General features: G+C 43.5%; 1 protein-coding gene across 6 annotated transcripts in view; it reads right to left on the minus strand.

Annotated features, from left to right (window-relative positions):
* Positions 1-15,608, minus strand: part of RNF149 (ring finger protein 149) — a 38,420-nt gene extending 22,812 nt beyond the window's left edge. For all 6 annotated transcript variants that reach the window (XR_008379429.1, XR_008379430.1, XM_053587313.1 and 3 more), the window contains exons 1-3: positions 15,013-15,608; positions 3,674-3,924; positions 1,352-1,420 (exon numbers count right to left, since the gene is read on the minus strand). Coding sequence is in view for 4 of the 6 variants with exons in the window: in XM_053587313.1 (XP_053443288.1) it covers positions 1,352-1,420; positions 3,674-3,924; positions 15,013-15,463 (771 nt within the window). In the remaining 2 variants the exon portion in view is untranslated. The remainder of the gene's footprint in view (positions 1-1,351; positions 1,421-3,673; positions 3,925-15,012) is intronic.
* Positions 15,609-17,307: the final 1,699 nt, after the last annotated feature.

Here is a 17,307-nt window from a genome sequence, read left to right on the forward strand (position 1 = left end):
AAGAATAAACACTACTGCATTAGCAACAGTTTTCCTTTCAAGGCATCTACCCCCTAAGAACCTGAAGTTCTAGACTCAGGATTTATCCTATACCAAAAATGCTTTAAAATTCTGGTATGGCTCAGCACCTGTAGCACAATGGTTATGGCACCGGCCACATGCACCAAGGCTGGCGGTTTGAATCCAGTCTGGGCCAGCTAAACAACAAGGACAATTGCAAAAAAAAAGAAAAGAAAAGAAATAGCTGGGCATTGTGGCGGGCACCTGTAGTCCCAGCTACTTGGGAGGCTGAGGCAAGAGAATTACTTCAGCCCAAAAGTTGGAGGTTGCTGTGAGCTTTGACGCCACAGCACTCTACCGAGGGCAACATAGTAACATTCTGTCTCAGAAAAAGAAAATAATAACTAAATAAATAAAATTCTGGTATGATTTTGAACTTTTAAGTCTCAGATTAGCCATGTCAAACATTTCTTTCCTTTCCACGACACCCAGCTATTTTTAGGGACTGGGTTTTGCTCTGGCTCAGACTGGTCTTGACCTGTGAACTCAGGCAATCTACTCATGTCGGCCTCCCAAGTGCTATTAGGTGTGTGCCACCCCACCCAGCCTCAAAATTTTTCTTTCTTAAAAAGTAGTTTCAGGCTCAGCGCCCGTAGCACAGTGGTTACGGTGCCAGCCATACACATCGAGGCTGGTGGGTTTGAACATGGCCCAGGCCTGCTAAACAACAATGACAACTGCAACAAAAAAATAGCCAGGTGTTGTGGCAGGTGATTGTAGTTCCAGTTACTTGGGAGGCTAAGGGAAGAGAATTGCTTAAGCCCATGAGTTTGAGGTTGCTGTGAGCTGTGACGCCACAGCACTCTACCGAGGGTGACACAGTGAGACTGTCTCAAAAAAAAAAAGTTTTCAGAAACAGTATTTCTCCCCTTCTCCACAAATCCCAGTATTTTCTCCCTGCATTTAATGGAACTGCAGAGAATGGACATGTAGTCTCAGATGGAACAGAAATGAATGTGGGTATCAAGCATCTAGGATGTGGACTTTACGTTCTTTAGTTGCTTCACAGTTATCTGGGTCTAACCAACACAACTTCATTCACTGGTGGGAATGCTGGGATTGTCCAATAAGGCAGCAACTAGCCAGCATGACTACTGAGTGCCTGAAATGGCACTAGTTTCACTGAGAAATTAAATTTTCAAATTAAACTCATTTAAATGTAAAAATCTGCCACACGTGGCTAGTGGCTAACACAGGTCTGGACGGCTCTTCTTGTACGGCAGAATACTTCTGCCAATGCTGCTTTAAACACTGTCTAGTCTAAACCACAAAACAAAAATCATGAAATTACCTTTTCTCCATGCTTTACCGTATGAAGTGGAAGCTGGCCAATAATTTTCTTAGTTTCTTTCCTAAGGTTCTTGGGAGGAAAATATTATTGTTATGAGAAACATATATTAAAACACTATATTACACAGCTACGATTTAATAAAAAAAACACTACATTAAAGAAATTTATATACATAAGAACATAGAAAAATTGTCATTTAAAAGGCAAAGTCTACATTAAAAATAAACAAAAGCCTCCAAAGAATAAAAAACCATTTAAATCTTAAAATATAGAACACCCATATGTAAATTAAGAGCTGTATAATCAAAAATACTTATTTTTGCCTTAGCACCCGTAGCTCAGTGTTTAGGGCACCAGTCACATACAATGGAGCTGTTGGGTTCTTCGAATCCGGCCCCAGCCTCCTAAACAGTAACAACTACAACCAAAAAATTAGCTGGGCGTTGTGGTGGGTGCCTTAGACCCAGCTATTTGGGAGGCTGAGGCAAGAGAATCGCTTAAGCCCAAGAGTTTGAGGTTGCTGTGAGCTGTGATGCCACAGAACTCTACTGAGGGTGACATAGTGAGACTGTCTCAAAAATGAAAAAACCAAAACTTATTTTCTTTTTTTTCCCCTAAGACAGTCTTGCTCTATCACTGGGGTTAGGGTAGGTACCGTGACAAGATCATAGCTCGTAACATTCCTCCCGCTTCACTTTCCCAAGTAGCTAAGATTATAAGCACACGCTACCAGGCAAGGCTAATTTTATAATTTTTGTAGAAATGGGGTCTTACTATGTAGCCCAAGCTGTTCTTGAACACCTGGCCTCAAGCAGTACTCTTGCCTCTGACTCTCAAAGTGCTGGGATTACAGATGCGAGCAATACACCCAACCAAAAATACTTACTTTCAATTCCGTATGTAAAAAAAGAAATCAATTTTTATGTTTCATTATTGGCAAGAAAGTAACAAACAGAAGATTGGGGGGGAGGGTCCCACATATTCATCCATTAAAGTTCATGAAAGGAAAAGGCCCTTCCTAGCTATCAAGTCAGGGGGAATCAGTGTTTCATGATGACAGAAGGTAAGTGTGAGTTCAGAAGGCCTGCCTTGGGAAGCCCCCGGCTCCTGGACAGCCCTCCTCTTTGCTGTCACTGAGACAAATAAATGGCACAGGAAGCCCTTCCTTTAGGCCTAGTCAGAGAAACCAAGGTTACATGAGGCCAGGTCCGCTCTATCTCATACTTGTTTGTCATTCTTTTATGTCTGGAAAAAGACAAAGAGGGCACCCTGCAGGAACCAAACCTGCAATAAGTGGCCCAATTGTAAAGGGTTTCCACAAACAGGTTTCTTTTTTATTTTGTAGAGATGGAGTCTCACTTTGTTGCCCTCAGTACACTGCTGTGGCATCCCAGCTCACAGCAACCTCCAGCTCCTGGGCTTAGGCGATTTTGTTGCCTCAGCCTCCCCCTCAGCTGGGACTACAGGTGTCCGCCACAGCGCCCGGCTATTTTTTTGTTACAGTTTGGCCGGGGCTGGGTTTGAACCCATCACCCTCCGAATATGGTGCCAGCGCCCTACCCACTGAGCCACAGGTGCCGCCCAACACAAACAGGTTTTTTTTGTTTGTTTTGAGACAGAGTCTCCCTTTGTTGGCTAGAGTGTTGTGGCATCATCGTAGCTCACAGCAAACTCAAACTCCTGGGCTCGAGCAATCCTCCTGTCTCAGTCTCCCAAGTTGCTGGGACTATAGGCAACTTTCTATTTTTTTGGTAGACAGCGGGGTTCACTTGTGCTCAGGCTGTTCTCAAACTCCTGAGTTCGAAGGAACCTCCTGCCTCAGCCTGTAAGAGTTCTAGGATTATAGGCATGAGCCACCACATTGCCTGAAAATTTAACATACTCTCATTAAAAAGTTCTTTTTCAGGCTGGGTGTGGTAGCTCACACTTGTAATCCTAGCACTCTGGGAGGCTGAGGAGGGAGGATCCCTTGGGTTCAGAAGTTTGAGATCAGCCTGAGCAAGAATGAGAGCCCTGTCACTACTAAGAATGAAAAAATTAGCTAGGCCTATAGCTCCAGTTACTCTGGAGAATGAGGCAAGAGGATCGCTTGAACTCAGGAGTTTGAGGTTGCTGTGAACTACAATGACACCACAGCACTCACCTAGGGTCACTGAGACTGTATCTCAAAAAAAAAAAAGTTTTTAAAAAAATTCATACGAATACTTAAATAATGAGTGAAAATAAAGTTCAAAATATGGTCAAACATAACTTCAATATATAGAGGATATATTGAGGAACTATCTGTTAAAATGCAAAATTAAAAAAGCTATCCATAATTACCTGACTTCCAAACTGTGAGCCAGTATATAGGAAACGCTGTATATAGTAAAATATTAGCCAAGCTAATGAGATAATCATCATGGTGATGAAGGCAATGGCCACAAACACCACAGACTGACCGCTGATGAATTCTTGGACATGACGTGTGCCAATCCCAATGGTCATCTTTACTGGAATTCCATTTTGCACCAGTTCCGAAATTTCTCTTCCTTTTGGGTAACTAACCATTATGACCACTATGTTTCCTGTTCCTATAGGAAAGAAGAAATCAATTAAAGAACACCAAATAAGATGAAGTTGAGAGATTTAAAAGTACAATGTTCATCTACACATATATATTACAAAAATTTCAAATAAGATCTAACTTACCAAAAGACAAAACAGACCAATTACATTAGAAGCAGAATTTTAGAATATGCGCTGCTGAGAGGAACACTAGTAGTGGTAGAATATATCACTGAGAACTATCCCCAAAAGCAAGGAGCACCATTCAATTTCATAGATGAAGTTTACCAAAACTTTAAGGAACCGGACAGACCAATTTCACTTATGAATATTATAATACAGCATGTCTAAAGCATAAGCATGTTTTTTTTTTTTTTTTTTTGAGACAGAGTCTCACTTTGTTGCCCTTGGTAGAGTGCCATGGTGTCACAGCTCACAGCAACCTCAAACTCTTGGGCTTATGTGATTCTCTTGCCTCAGTCTCCCAAGTAGCTGGAACTCCTGGCGCCCACCACAGCGCCCAGCTATTTTTACAGACGAGGTCTCGCTCTGGCTCAGGCTGCCTTGGTCTCCCAAGTGCTGGGATTACAGGTGTGAGCCACCCAGCCCAGCCTCTCTAAATGGCATGTTCATTAAAATCAGGGAGGCACTATGAGAATTTCTACTATGAATACTACTATTTAACATTGCTCTGAAGGCATAAGTAGACATAAGACAAAAAATAACTGAGACACTGAAAAGGGGTAAAATCATCAATTTTACATGAATCTAGCTAAAAAATTAATGCAATAACCATAAATTATCAATAATTAAAAAAAACTAAAAAATGCTGCCTGTAAAGTTTGCTTAGCGGCTGGGCGTGGTGGTTCATTCCTATAATTGTAGCCCTCTGGAAAGCTGAAGTGGGTAGACTATCTGAGCTCACAGGTTCGACACCAGCCTGAGCCAGAGTAAGACCTCGTCCCTAAAAATGGCCAGGCATTGTGGTGGGTGCGTGTAGTTCCAGCTATTTGGGAGGCTGAGGCAAGAGAATCACTTAAGCCCAAGAGTTTGAGGTTGCTGTGAGCTATGATGCCACAGCACTCTACCAAGAGCAACAAAGTGAGACTCTGTCTCAAAAAAAAAAATAAAATAAAAATGAACATGCTTTAGGTATGCGGTATTAATATTCATAAGTGAAATTGGTCTGTACAGTTCCTTAAAGTTTTGGCAAACTTCATCTATGAAACTGAATGGTGCTCCTGGCTTTTGGGGATAGTTCTCAGTGATATATTCTACCACTACTAGTGTTCCCCTCGGCAGCACATATTCTAAAACTCTGCTTCTAATGTAATTGGTCTGTTTTGTCTTTTGGTAACTTAGATCTTCTTTGAAATTTTTGAGACTTTGTCTCAAAAAAAATTGTTCACTTAGGGGAAAAATAAGATGATCAGAAAAATCCTTTACACAGTAAAACCTAGACTAATCCTTATAAAGTAATTTTTACTGTGTGACAGTGACATATGAAGATACCCACAGAAGGAGACAGAATAAAAAGTCCAGAATAGACCCAAATATATGAAAGAATTTAGTGTATGATAAAAACACGTTCCAGGCTGGGTGCGGTGGCTCACACATGTAATCCTAGCACTCTGGGAGGCCGAGGTGGGTGGACTGCTTGAGCTCACAAGTTTGAGAGCTACCTGAGCAAAAGCAAGATCCTGTCTCTAGAAATAGCCGAGTGTTAATGGTGGGCACCTGTAGTCCCAGTACTCGGGAGGCTGAGGCAAGAGAATCGCATGAGCCTAAGAGTTTGAGGTTGCTGTGAGTTACGACACCAGGACACTTTACCATGGGCAACAAAGTGAGACTCTGTCTCAAAACAAACACAAACAAACTCTCCCCACTTTCCAAAGCTATAGGGTAAAATGAATTATTTAAAAAAAAATCATGAGAGGATAATCAGGTACCATCTGGGGGGAAAAAGCTGCATCCTTTTCTCACAACTTACTCCAAAATAAACTCTAAGTAAATCAAAGATTTAAATATATTAAAAGGGGCAGTGCCTCTGGCTCAAGGAGTAGGGCACTGACCCCATATACCGGAGGTGGCAGGTTCAAACATGGCCCCGGCCAAAATCTGCAGGAAAAAACAAAAAATTATATATATAAATATTTTTATATATGTAAACATATATATAATCATATATCATATATATATTTTTATGTATATAAAAGGAGGAAACATAGAAGGCCAGAAGAAACATGGGGATTAAAAATATATATCGGGCGGCGCCTGTGGCTCAGTGAGTAGGGCGCCGGCCCCATATGCCGAGGGTGGCGGGTTCAAACCCAGCCCCGGCCAAACTGCAACCAAAAAATAGCTGGGCATTGTGGCGGGCGCCTGTAGTCCCAGCTGCTCGGGAGGCTGAGGCAAGAGAATCGCGTAAGCCCAAGAGTTAGAGGTTGCTGTGAGCCGTGTGACACCACGGCACTCTACCCGAGGGCGGTACAGTGAGACTCTGTCTCTACAAAAATATATATATATATATAATATCAAAGAAACACTTCTGCAAGTATGAAAACCACCTCGGAGGCTCTTAAAAAGAGATCAAAATATTTGACAAAAGAAAAATAAAAACTTCCTCCATGACTAAAAGAGTGAAATCAAGGTCAAAAAGTCAAATAGTCAACTTGGGAAAAACGACAGTAATATAACAAACATAAAATACTTAATTTCTTATAAATACAGAGAATCTAAGGAAATGAAGGTCTGTAGAAAAGAAAATACAAATGGGTTTTTGTTTTTTTTTTGAGACAGAGTCTCACTATGTTGCCCTGAGTAGAGCGCCATGGTGTCACAGCTCATAGCAACCTCAAACTCTTGGGCTCAAGCAATTCTCTTGCCTCAGCCTCCCAAGTAGCTGGGACTACTGGAGCCTGCCACAATGCTCAGCTATTTTTTGGTTGCAGTTGTCATTGTTATTTGGCAGGCCGGGGCTGGACTCTAACCTGCCAACTCCGGTGTAAGTGGCTGGCACCCTAGCCACTGAGCTACAGGTGCTGAGCCATACAAATGGGTTTTTAAAACAGCAGCTTTAGGGCAGCGCCTGTGGCTCAAGCAATAGGGTGCCAGTCCCATATGCTGGAGGTGGTGGGTTCAAACCCTGCCCTGGCCAAAAAAAAACAAAAACAATTCACATACCATTAAATTAAGTCTTCTAAAGTGCATCATTCAATGGTTATTAGAGACTCACGAAGTTGTGCAACCATCACTACTATCTAATTCTGTAACATTTTTATCACCTCCAAAAGAAACCCTGTGCTCACTGGCAGTCACCCACCCCACCCCTGAAAATGGATTTTAAACATGCGAAAAGTTGTGATGCAAATAAGACATTACCACTAAGATTGGCAAAGAGCAAAAAGTCTGATAAATTATCTTGGCAAGGGTAAGCATGACTCAGGCTCTTGCCCATCGCAGGGGAGTGAATGGTTAACACTCCTGCACAGAAGGGCAATGCTACCAAACATTTCACATGCGCATGTCTCTCTGACCCAGCAACCCTATGTCTAGGAACTCAACTGCACAGATGTTCTTACACATGTATACAGTGAGGTATCTATAAGGATATTCACTGCCAATGATTCTTCCTAGATTTTTGCCATCACAATCTAAATGTCCATCAAAAAGAAAACAGCTATATAAATTACAGTATGTATTCAAAGGTTGAAACAGCAGCTTTTGAAGTACTGATAATACTCTAGAAGAGAAAAAAAAATATGTAAAACTGTGAACAGCATGTTATCCTTTTAAAAAAGGGAAAAAACAAAACCCAAAGAACTATATGCTTATACCAACACAATATCTCTGGAAGGCTACTCCAGAGACTGGGCACCATGGACTGCTTTGGGGTAGAGGAGCTGGTGGCTGCAGGGTGGGGTGGGAATATTTGCACAGTAAAAATTCCGTACCATATGCACGTATTTCCTATGCAAAAATAACTTTAAAATGTGTATTAAGAATGATCTCTGGGGCAGCGCCTGTGGCTCAGTCGGTAGGGTGCCAGCCCCATATACCAAGGGTGACGGGTTCAAACCCAGCTCCAGCCGAACTGCAACCAAAAAATAGCTGGGCGTTGTGGCGGGCGCCTGTAGTCCCAGCTACTTGGGAGGCTGAGGCAAGAGAATCGCTTAAGCCCAGGAGTTGGAGGTTGCTGTGAGCTGTGTGAGGCCACGGCACTCTACCGAGGGCCATAAAGTGAGACTCTGTCTCTACAAAAAAAAAAATAAAGAATTATCTCTGATATTACACTGAAACCATGGCATAAGACTATTTTATTGAAGAAATTTAATCTGGAGCAAATTCACCGTAGATCTCAGCCATCAGGATTTAGTTACTGAAATACCAGAAGAGCATCCTTCTAAGGTGGCTCCTGTCTGGAAACTGATCCTATGACCCACCTGAGCCTAAAAGTGTCCCTTAGCAAGAAATGCAGTTTCCTAGCATTCACAGGACCTACCCCGCAATCACTCAGGAGACACAATGACGAGGAAGGCATTTCTTGCCTTTAGGAAAATCAACATCTAGTAAAGAAAGACGTACAGAAACAATTATGACAGTTATACCACATGCAATTATATGGCACTTCACAAGCTAAAAGCCTCTTTTTTAATAAAGCTCCTTTTGTGGAAAATTTCAAGTACATTCTGAAGTAGAAAGAACAGTACAATGTTCCGTGTTCTCATCTCAGTTAAAAGCTTTTATACAGAAAAAACCTATTTCTATGCTATGATTATAGCTGATACAATTTCTGGTGCTGATATCACTCACCTTCTCTGTGTGATGAGGAAAAAAAAAAAGAGAGAAAACACAGTGGGATGCACTTTCACATTGGTATCTCATTTGAAGCAGAAAGAGGCCACTACCTATAGCTGAGGGCTCAGATATCTTAAGTGAGTTGCTCAATGTCATCTACCACCTGAAAAAGCCAGTTCTATGGTCTGAAGATCCAACTCTGAGGTAGCATCCTTTCCCTGTCCCCCGTCTAGGGGACCAAGCTTCAGAGCCAGACAGACCAGGGCTCTAGTATCTACTACCTGGGGATCTGGACAAATTGATCCTCTCTGAGAATGTTTCTGCAACTAAAAAAAATGGGGAAAGATCCTATTTTGAACTGTTGCTCATTTAACAAGCAAGTGAAATACAAAAAGCTATAGAAGTAAGGGGATAATTTTGTCTTAGCTGGGGGAAAATGTTTCCCCCAGAAGCATATTTGAGTTGTATCTCAAAAGAGACAAAAAGTTTACCAAACAAGGAAGACAGGTTCCCTAGACTATGAAACCATCATAAAAACATATTTGGGATGGTGACAGCCCAGCGACTATAATGTCTGTAAAGGTATCTTGTTGAATAAAAGGGAGATGGAAGACTGAGATGAAAGTTCTTCAATGCCAAAAATCTCAAGATTAGGAAAGGACATTGCTATCATGAATATCAAACACCCTGAGCTGAAAACACTTGTAATATCAATCTAAAATTCCTCACCTAGGAAATTAATCTTACTTCAATGAATTAAAAGCAATTATTTTTAAAAACTGCCCATTATGAGAGCTAACATTTTCCTATAATCATACTATACTATGATCAAAGCAGCAAGATTGCTTCTGAGAACCATTTTAAATTAACAAAACTCAGAATGAAGACTCTTCCTAGGATATGATTTGCTTTTCCAGAACACCTGAACACTTAGGAGGCTTGGAGGCAGGGCAATATATGTTTCCCCCAAAAGCATATTTGAGTTATATCTCAGGGTCAGCACATGCACAGCCTTAAGATGCCACGCACAGGCACAGAAGTGGGCACCCCCTTACCTCCATATGCATCACCGCCACTCTGGGCCAATCCTGGAGAGCTAAGCTGCTCCAGTTGTTTTGCAAAACTGTGCCTTACTGGCACATGAGAGCAAGTCATATTTTATTTCCCAATAGCTGAATTTCTTCACAGAAACTCAAAGACCTGGGACCAGAGAGAAAAAGTCTTTAGAATTTTTTTTCTTCTTTAGGTCTGATCATTGCCACCAATCTTGCTGTCTAAAAAACGTCATCTTGCATGATCTCTTCCCCTCCAAAAAAAACCTATAACCCTCATCATTGGACAGAAAAACCTCACTAAGGGCAGTTTGTTTTGTCTTATACTTAGCACAATGTCTCTGCACACAGTACTGATCATAAACTTACCTACTGATAATAATAAATACCAAATACAGTATTTTTAGCAAGCCAAATTACCTACAACATAGCTTAAAAATCTTCTGTGCCAAAAATAAAATGTATTTCTGTTTCTTTTCAAATTTCTGTGTTCCTCTTATCACCTGGTCAACCACTCCCTCACCCCTCCCTAAATATAAAAAATTCTGACTTGGCCAATAGCCAGGAGTTGTGGCGGGCGCCTGTGGTCCCAGCTACTCGGGAGGCTGAGGCAAAAGAATTGCTTGAGCCCAAGAGTTTGAGGTTGCTGTGCGCTATGACGCCAGGGCACTCTACCGAGAGTGACAAACTAAGACTGCCTCAAAAAACAAAAAACAAACAACCACAACAAAAAACCCCACAAAAACCAAAGGTGACATTTGAGTCTAGTGTACTATTTCTCCTCACAATACAAAGTTAATTTCAACATTCTCTTAATGGAGATGGGAGCTACTGAACTATTTAAAGTAGTGGATTAGATATCTGCTCTAGAAAACTAACTCAGGCAGCAAGGGAATCCCATGAACTTCCAGGTTTTCTTTTTTCCAATAACATAACTGCCATACTCTCTTCACTTTTTCCCCTTCTGAAGAATTCCCGGTCAAAGCTTTAAGATCCAGCATTCAACTTAAAGCTTTTCAGACCATCAGCCTCGTCGTGTAGTCTACGTACCAACACCTCTTAGGCACATCTCTTTTTACATACCTACTGTAGTATCTTTATAGGTCTCCTTCCCTCACCAGACAAGTACTACCTGTTCTTTATTAGTTTGTCCAGCACTAAGTGATATCCCATGAAAGGGTTTCTGTGTGAATGCATCAATCTGAAAAATTGCCTCATCTTCTACCACTACAGTTGAAATGACCTAAGAAAGAAAATTATACACTCCTTAGCAGGGGAAAGAGTACAAAAGATATGAATGTAAATGTCTTGGAAATTTGAAGCCATTATGTAAAACAAATGTTTTTGTGATTGGTTAGGGTGATGAGTTAGGAGGATCCTCAAGTAAAACACCATTCTCTTTCTGGCACTGTAGAATTTTAAATTATGTTTTGAACAATTTGGCTTGCTGAAAAATATATATATATATATATTTTTTTGTAGAGACAGAGTCTTACTTTATGGCCCTCGGTAGAGTGCTGTGGTGTCACACAGCTCACAGCAACCTCCAACTCCTGGGCCTAGGCGATTCTCTTGCCTCAGCCTCCCGAGCAGCTGGGACTACAGGCGCCCGCCACAACGCCCGGCTATGTTTTTTGTTGTTGCAGTTTGGCCGGGGCTGGGTTTGAACCCGCCACCCTCGGTATATGGGGCCGGCACCCTGCTCACTGAGCCACCGGCGCCGCCCCAAAATATTCTTTATTTATTGAATATATTTCTCAGCAATCTCATTGAGAACTCTTTTATAGCTTTCTCAAATGCCCATTACTCCCACTGCCCAGACTGCCCTACTGCCCACCCACCTCCACTGTACATTACACACTCCTTCCCCCAGGGGCTTTAACTCGCCCTTTGAAACTCAACATTTCTGGCAACTATCTGGTTAAACCCACCTTCTATGAATGAGTACGTAAGGTACCATTTCTGTCTTCCTATAGCACCAAAATAAATTTTAAATTCAAATCTAAATTTTAGATTTGTGACAGTATAGTATGTAGGTCATCAAGAATTTATTATTCACTCACAAAAGACTATTTACCATGCTCTGCAAATACAAAATAAACAACTCTCTAAAGGTCAGGGATTTCTTATACAGGGATATTTATAACCTCTCCTGCCCCTCAAACATAGCTCTAAGCTTTTAGTACTCTACACTCTGAAAATAATTGTTAGAAGAATGAAAGTGACATTCTCGAAAGATTATTCCAAGATTTCAGCTACAGGATCAGCCTGCTTATTAACCAATTTGTCTATGTTAAGGCCGATACCCTATAATAGCTTTCATTTTTATATTTGACTTTAATCCATTTCTACCTGTCTTTGGTCAAGCTAACTTTTATACCTTTGCAACACCCGGATTAGATGCCCTTCCTCTATCCTTCCTAAGCCTGCACAGGTCCAGGTTCTGTCAAGGTCCAAACTATCTTGTCTGGTAAGTTCTGTTTATCACCCCCACTAGAACAGTGGTTCTCAACCTTCCTAATGCCGTGGCCCTTCAATACACTTCCTGCTGGTCGCAACCCACAGGTTGAGAACCGCTGCACTGGAACATCAACTCCTCAAGGGCAGGCATAGCTTCTGCATTTCTGTCCCTAAGGAGGTACAACACTTGGCCCAAATGTAAGTACATTAAAGAAAACAGAATTAACTTTGGGCATTACCCTAACAGCCCTTGCAGCTGTTCTGACAAAATATTACCTTAGAGTCATAATTAATTTAGAGCCGCAGTAAGATACGCATTTAAATCCAAAAATTATTTTGTCCTGGCTTCCAGTAGAGACTAGCAATTGGTTTCAGAAAAACTGGAGAATACTTGGGAATGGACTCCCAGTATTCAGTTTTACAGGCAGACCACTTCTACTTATTTCATAGAAAACTGGTGTTACATAGGAACACTAAGAACAATGGAATCAGCTGTTTTTCCTGGGCCAGCTACATTACAAAATATATGAAATCTAAGTCCAAGCTACCTTCAAGGCATGGTCACCGCAAGTTCAAGCATCTTACAAGCTGGCTCCTCTTCTGACTTAATTCCATTCTCAAAAATATTGTAGTTGTACTAATGTTCCAACTGGGCCAAGCTCTGCAAAGGTCTTTCCATGCATTTTCTGCAGTTGCCACTACAGGACTGGCCTTACTGGACTAGCCCAATAGTCTAACTGGATTCTCCATTTCCAGCTTTTTCTGTTTAATCCATTAGTCACACTGCTACCAAATAAAATAAAGGTCGGTGTTATTCTGTTAGATAATCAGGTTAGATAATTCTGTCATCCCCTTCTCATTCTCTAAACATTTGGCAACATCTGGAGACATTGTGGATTGTCACAAATGGTGGTCAGCGATGCTAATAAACACTCTACAATACACAAGACAGCCCCCTCCCCAACAAAGAACTACCTGGCCACAGACCACCTTGTTACCTTGGGTCAATCATCTGAATTCTTTGAGCATCAGCTTCCTCATTTCTACAATAAGATTAAAGTCTCTACCAGAAGGGGCCTTCAGGAAGGTTAAGTGTAGACACTGTGCTTGGCATTCTGTGTAGAACACTGGGTACTTACACACATTTTTAGAAAAATAGCTAATTCTGTTTCTTCTTTTCTCTCAAACAGAATTATTCTTGTGCTAAAAAGGACACCGATAATGGGAACAAAAGCCCCTAAGAAGAGGATTTCAAGTGAACAACAAAGAGTTGTTTTTCTGAGCTGGATAAATTATATGCCAATAACACAAGCAAGGTTGCCGATCCGTGCCTGGAAAAATACTAAGTCAGTATCAAGAAATGCAGTAAATATATTCAGAAAACTGTAGGTTGAAGAGCCTGCCATTTAGAAGAAAGTCTACTTAAAATGTGTGTGCAAAGACTGGGCATGGGGGAATCCTAGCACACTAACCTCTTTTCTTTGACAGAACTACTAAACTTGGGAATACTGTTGACAGCATGTATCTGGAATGCTGTATGAAATCTGACAGGATCTTTCGAGGCAGTCCTGTGGAAACATGTCTTGGGTCTTGTTGCATCCCATAAACTGTCCTTGTACTGTCTTAAGGCCAACCCTCCACAGGGGTTCTAGACCTAGCCTTCTGGCCTTCAGTCACCTATCCATCCGGGGTACAGATCAATCCCAATTTCTAGCATACCTTACTATCTCCTGCACTACACTCTCTTGCCCCTATAGTTTCTGCCCATTTCTCTGTGTCTCTCCCAATCTTCAGGTACCATTCCTGACAGAGCTGTCTTGCCCATCTCCACTTCCTCACCTGTCAACTGGAGTTACCATTATTCCAACAGGCCAAGTCCAATGTTACTTTTCTGTCCTCAATTTAGTGTTCGACCCTGAATTTACGTTCAAGCCAAAACAGAACAGAAGAGAGAAGTACAGGAAAAAAGATGTCTGACTTACCAGCAGCAGAAACTTCAAAAAAAAAAATCACAGGAAGTACAGAATGCGTCAATGGCCTGAGGCACAAAGTGAACGAGATCTTACAAGACTTAAAAGAAATATGCTTACTCTGTGTACTGTTGTGTCTGAGAATTCAGCCCAAGGATGATATTTTGAAAAATTTAAGGCATTTAAACTATCATTAGTGCTTGAAGATGCAACCTGCTGCTCTGGAGCATAGCCTATGTAGGGTAGGGAGGGTCGCCTGGTATACAGCAAGGCCTTGTCTTGAACGGAACACAAATTAACTTTTAAAATTTTACCTTAACTCAAGATCCAACGATTGTGACTGGCAGTATAGCCAGCGTTACTACCTTGTATTTAGCAAGTGAGAAAACATACCGAACTTCAGCTCAGGTTTTCTGACCTCACGTTTTGAATATTTAGACATGCTTCACGAAAGTTAAGAAACCCAAGTGCCACTAAGCCATCACTTTATGCCTGTGAAGGAAGAACCCGACCCTGGTGTGCGTAGGGGAAGAGCTTCAAGCCAAACCAACACTCCCATGCTCAATTTTGAGGAAAGGTGAATGGAAAAGAATCCATGATTAAGAATCGTGAGACTTCCCACCTGTTAGAACTACCTCCAGATTTTAATTTCAGAACGCCTCACTGCCCTCTATCTGAGAGCACCTTCTTTCACCTCAACAATCAAAGGCAAAGATTAAATCTTGTCTGTAGTCCTGCCTCCTTTCCAACAGAACCTGGGCAGGTCACACCGAGGACACTGAGTGCTTCCCTAAACGTTCCCCCTCCACCTCCCGCGCCCCACGGCGCCGCTCACCTGCGTGGGACATGGACGCGGTGAGGTTCCCGTAGCGCTCCTCGTTGTAGAGGACCACAGCCGAGGCATTCCTCCGCGCCGCCACCAACACCTTGTCCTTGAAGGTGCAGCCCCCGCGCGCCACCAGGGCGACCCAGGGCGCAGACCCCCTGCAGCCGGGCACCTGGAAGCTCGTGTCCGGCGCACAGCCTTCTGGGTCTCCGTCGGGCGCGCGCGGGACCCCTACCAGGCCCTCTACATCCTCTTTGGGCGAGCTGTCGCCGAAGCGGCCGCTCTCCGAGACGCTCCATACCGTCAGGTTAGTCTTCGGGGCCACGTACTGTGTGCCCACCACCGCCGAGTACCACTCGAGCGCCCGGCCCCAGGCCTCGGGCGCGCACAGGGCCAGGGCCAGCAGCGCCAGCACGCCGCGGGCCCCGATGCCGGCCTCCGGCCGCCGCCACCACCCCATAGCCGCACCGCCGGGCTGACAAGTAGGGGTAGGGGGAGAGGGACGGGCGACTCCCGGGAGCGCGCGGGTTAGGCCTCTGCAGAAGGAAAGAGACGCCACCCCTCAGCCGCGGCTTCCCGGCCTAATGCGGCTGAGCGGGGGCGGGGCCCGGCGCACGCGCACCTGAGGACGCGGAGGGGGCGGGGCTTTGGGGGACAGGGTTGCCGTGGTCTCTCCCCCTCCAGACTCGCGGGGGCTGGCTCAGGCGAGAAACCGTGAGCGCCACTGGTGTCCGGCGGTAGGCGGTCCCGGGGCCCTCGGAACGTGTGGGCAGGGCGAGGGCGTGGCAGTGCACGCCAGCGCTGGCGCCAGGCCAGACCCCTTAAGGTAGGTGCGAGTGTAAGTGGTGGGGCGTCTAGCATCCTTGAAGCTAAGGGAAGTAGCCTACGGAGAAACAGGAAGCTGCCCCGGAAGCAGGCGGCAGGCGTCGGACCGCTGTTGTGAAATCGCTCAACAGAAGTTTGTCAAGTTTGCTGTGCATGACACGTGGCACAGGCCTTGCTTTCTAAATATTTAGTACAGTTTTTGGACGTGGTGGCTCAAGCCTATAATCCCAGCACTCCGGGAACCTGAAATGATAGGATTGCTGAGGCCAGGTGCTGGAGACCAGCCTAAGCAACATAGCAAGACCCCAGTCTTTTTTTTTTTTTGAGACAGAGCCTCAAGCTGTCGCGCTGGGTAGAGTGCTGTGGCATCACAGCTCACAGCAACCTCCAACTCCTGGGCTCAAGCGAGTCTCCTGCCTCTACCTCCCGAGTAGCTGGGACTACAGGCGCCTGCCACAACGCGTGGCTATTTTTTGGTTGCAGCCGTCATTGTTGTTTGGAGGGCCCGGGCGGGATTCGAACCTGCCAGCTCAGGTGTATGTGGCTGGCACCTTAGCCGCTTGAGCCACAGGCGCCGAGCCAAGACCCCAGTCTTTACCAAAAAAAAAAAAAAAAAAAAAAATTAGCCGGGCGTTGTGGTGTGCATGGGTAGTTCCAGCTACTGGGGTTGCTGAAGTAGGAGGATAGCTTGGCCCAGAATTTGAGGTTGAGGTGAGCTGTGAGGATGCCAGTGCACTCCAACAGAGTGGGACTGTTTCTTAAAAAAAAAAAAAAAAAAAATCTGTAAAAAGATCTAAAGCGAATGCACATATTGTTCAGTTGCTTTGTTACCAATTTTTAAATAAAAATTGATTTCTTAACGCTTTTCAAGTATTTACAACAAACCTTGTTCTTATGGTACTTTATGTGTAATCTGTAATTTTGAAATAAGTGCATCATACTACCCTTTTTTTTTTTTTTTGAGACAGAGCCTCAAGCTGTCACCCTGGTTAGAGTGCTGTGATCACAGCTCAGAGCAACCTCCAACTCCTGGGCTCAAGCAATTCTCATGCCTCAGCCTCCCAAGTAGTTGGGACTACAGGCGCCTGTCACAATGCTGGGCTATTTTTTGGTTGCAGCCGTCATTGTTGTTTGCCTGGCCCGGGCTGGATTTGAACTGGCCAGCTCAGGTGTATGTTGCTGGCACGTTAGCCGCATCCTACCATTTAAATGAGCACTTTAACTGTACATTAATAATAAAAGGGTAAAGGATTTGTTTGTAAATGCTGGATGACAAGAGTGCATATAAACTTGCCTTGGGTACAAAGCTTACTGCTGCCAGTAAAGAGGTTGAGAACATTGGTTTTTGACTGACTCATCTTCCTGCTTTCTTCAAGGGTCTGTAATTGTAGGAAGTAGGTTGTTGGCTGTTTACACCACATCTTTTCCTTGGGCTTTAAACCCTCTCAGTTTCCTCTTTGTTATAAATCTTTCTTGGAC

The sequence above is a fragment of the Nycticebus coucang genome, chromosome 4 (assembly GCF_027406575.1).
Source record: "Nycticebus coucang isolate mNycCou1 chromosome 4, mNycCou1.pri, whole genome shotgun sequence".
Lineage (NCBI taxonomy): Eukaryota > Metazoa > Chordata > Mammalia > Primates > Lorisidae > Nycticebus > Nycticebus coucang.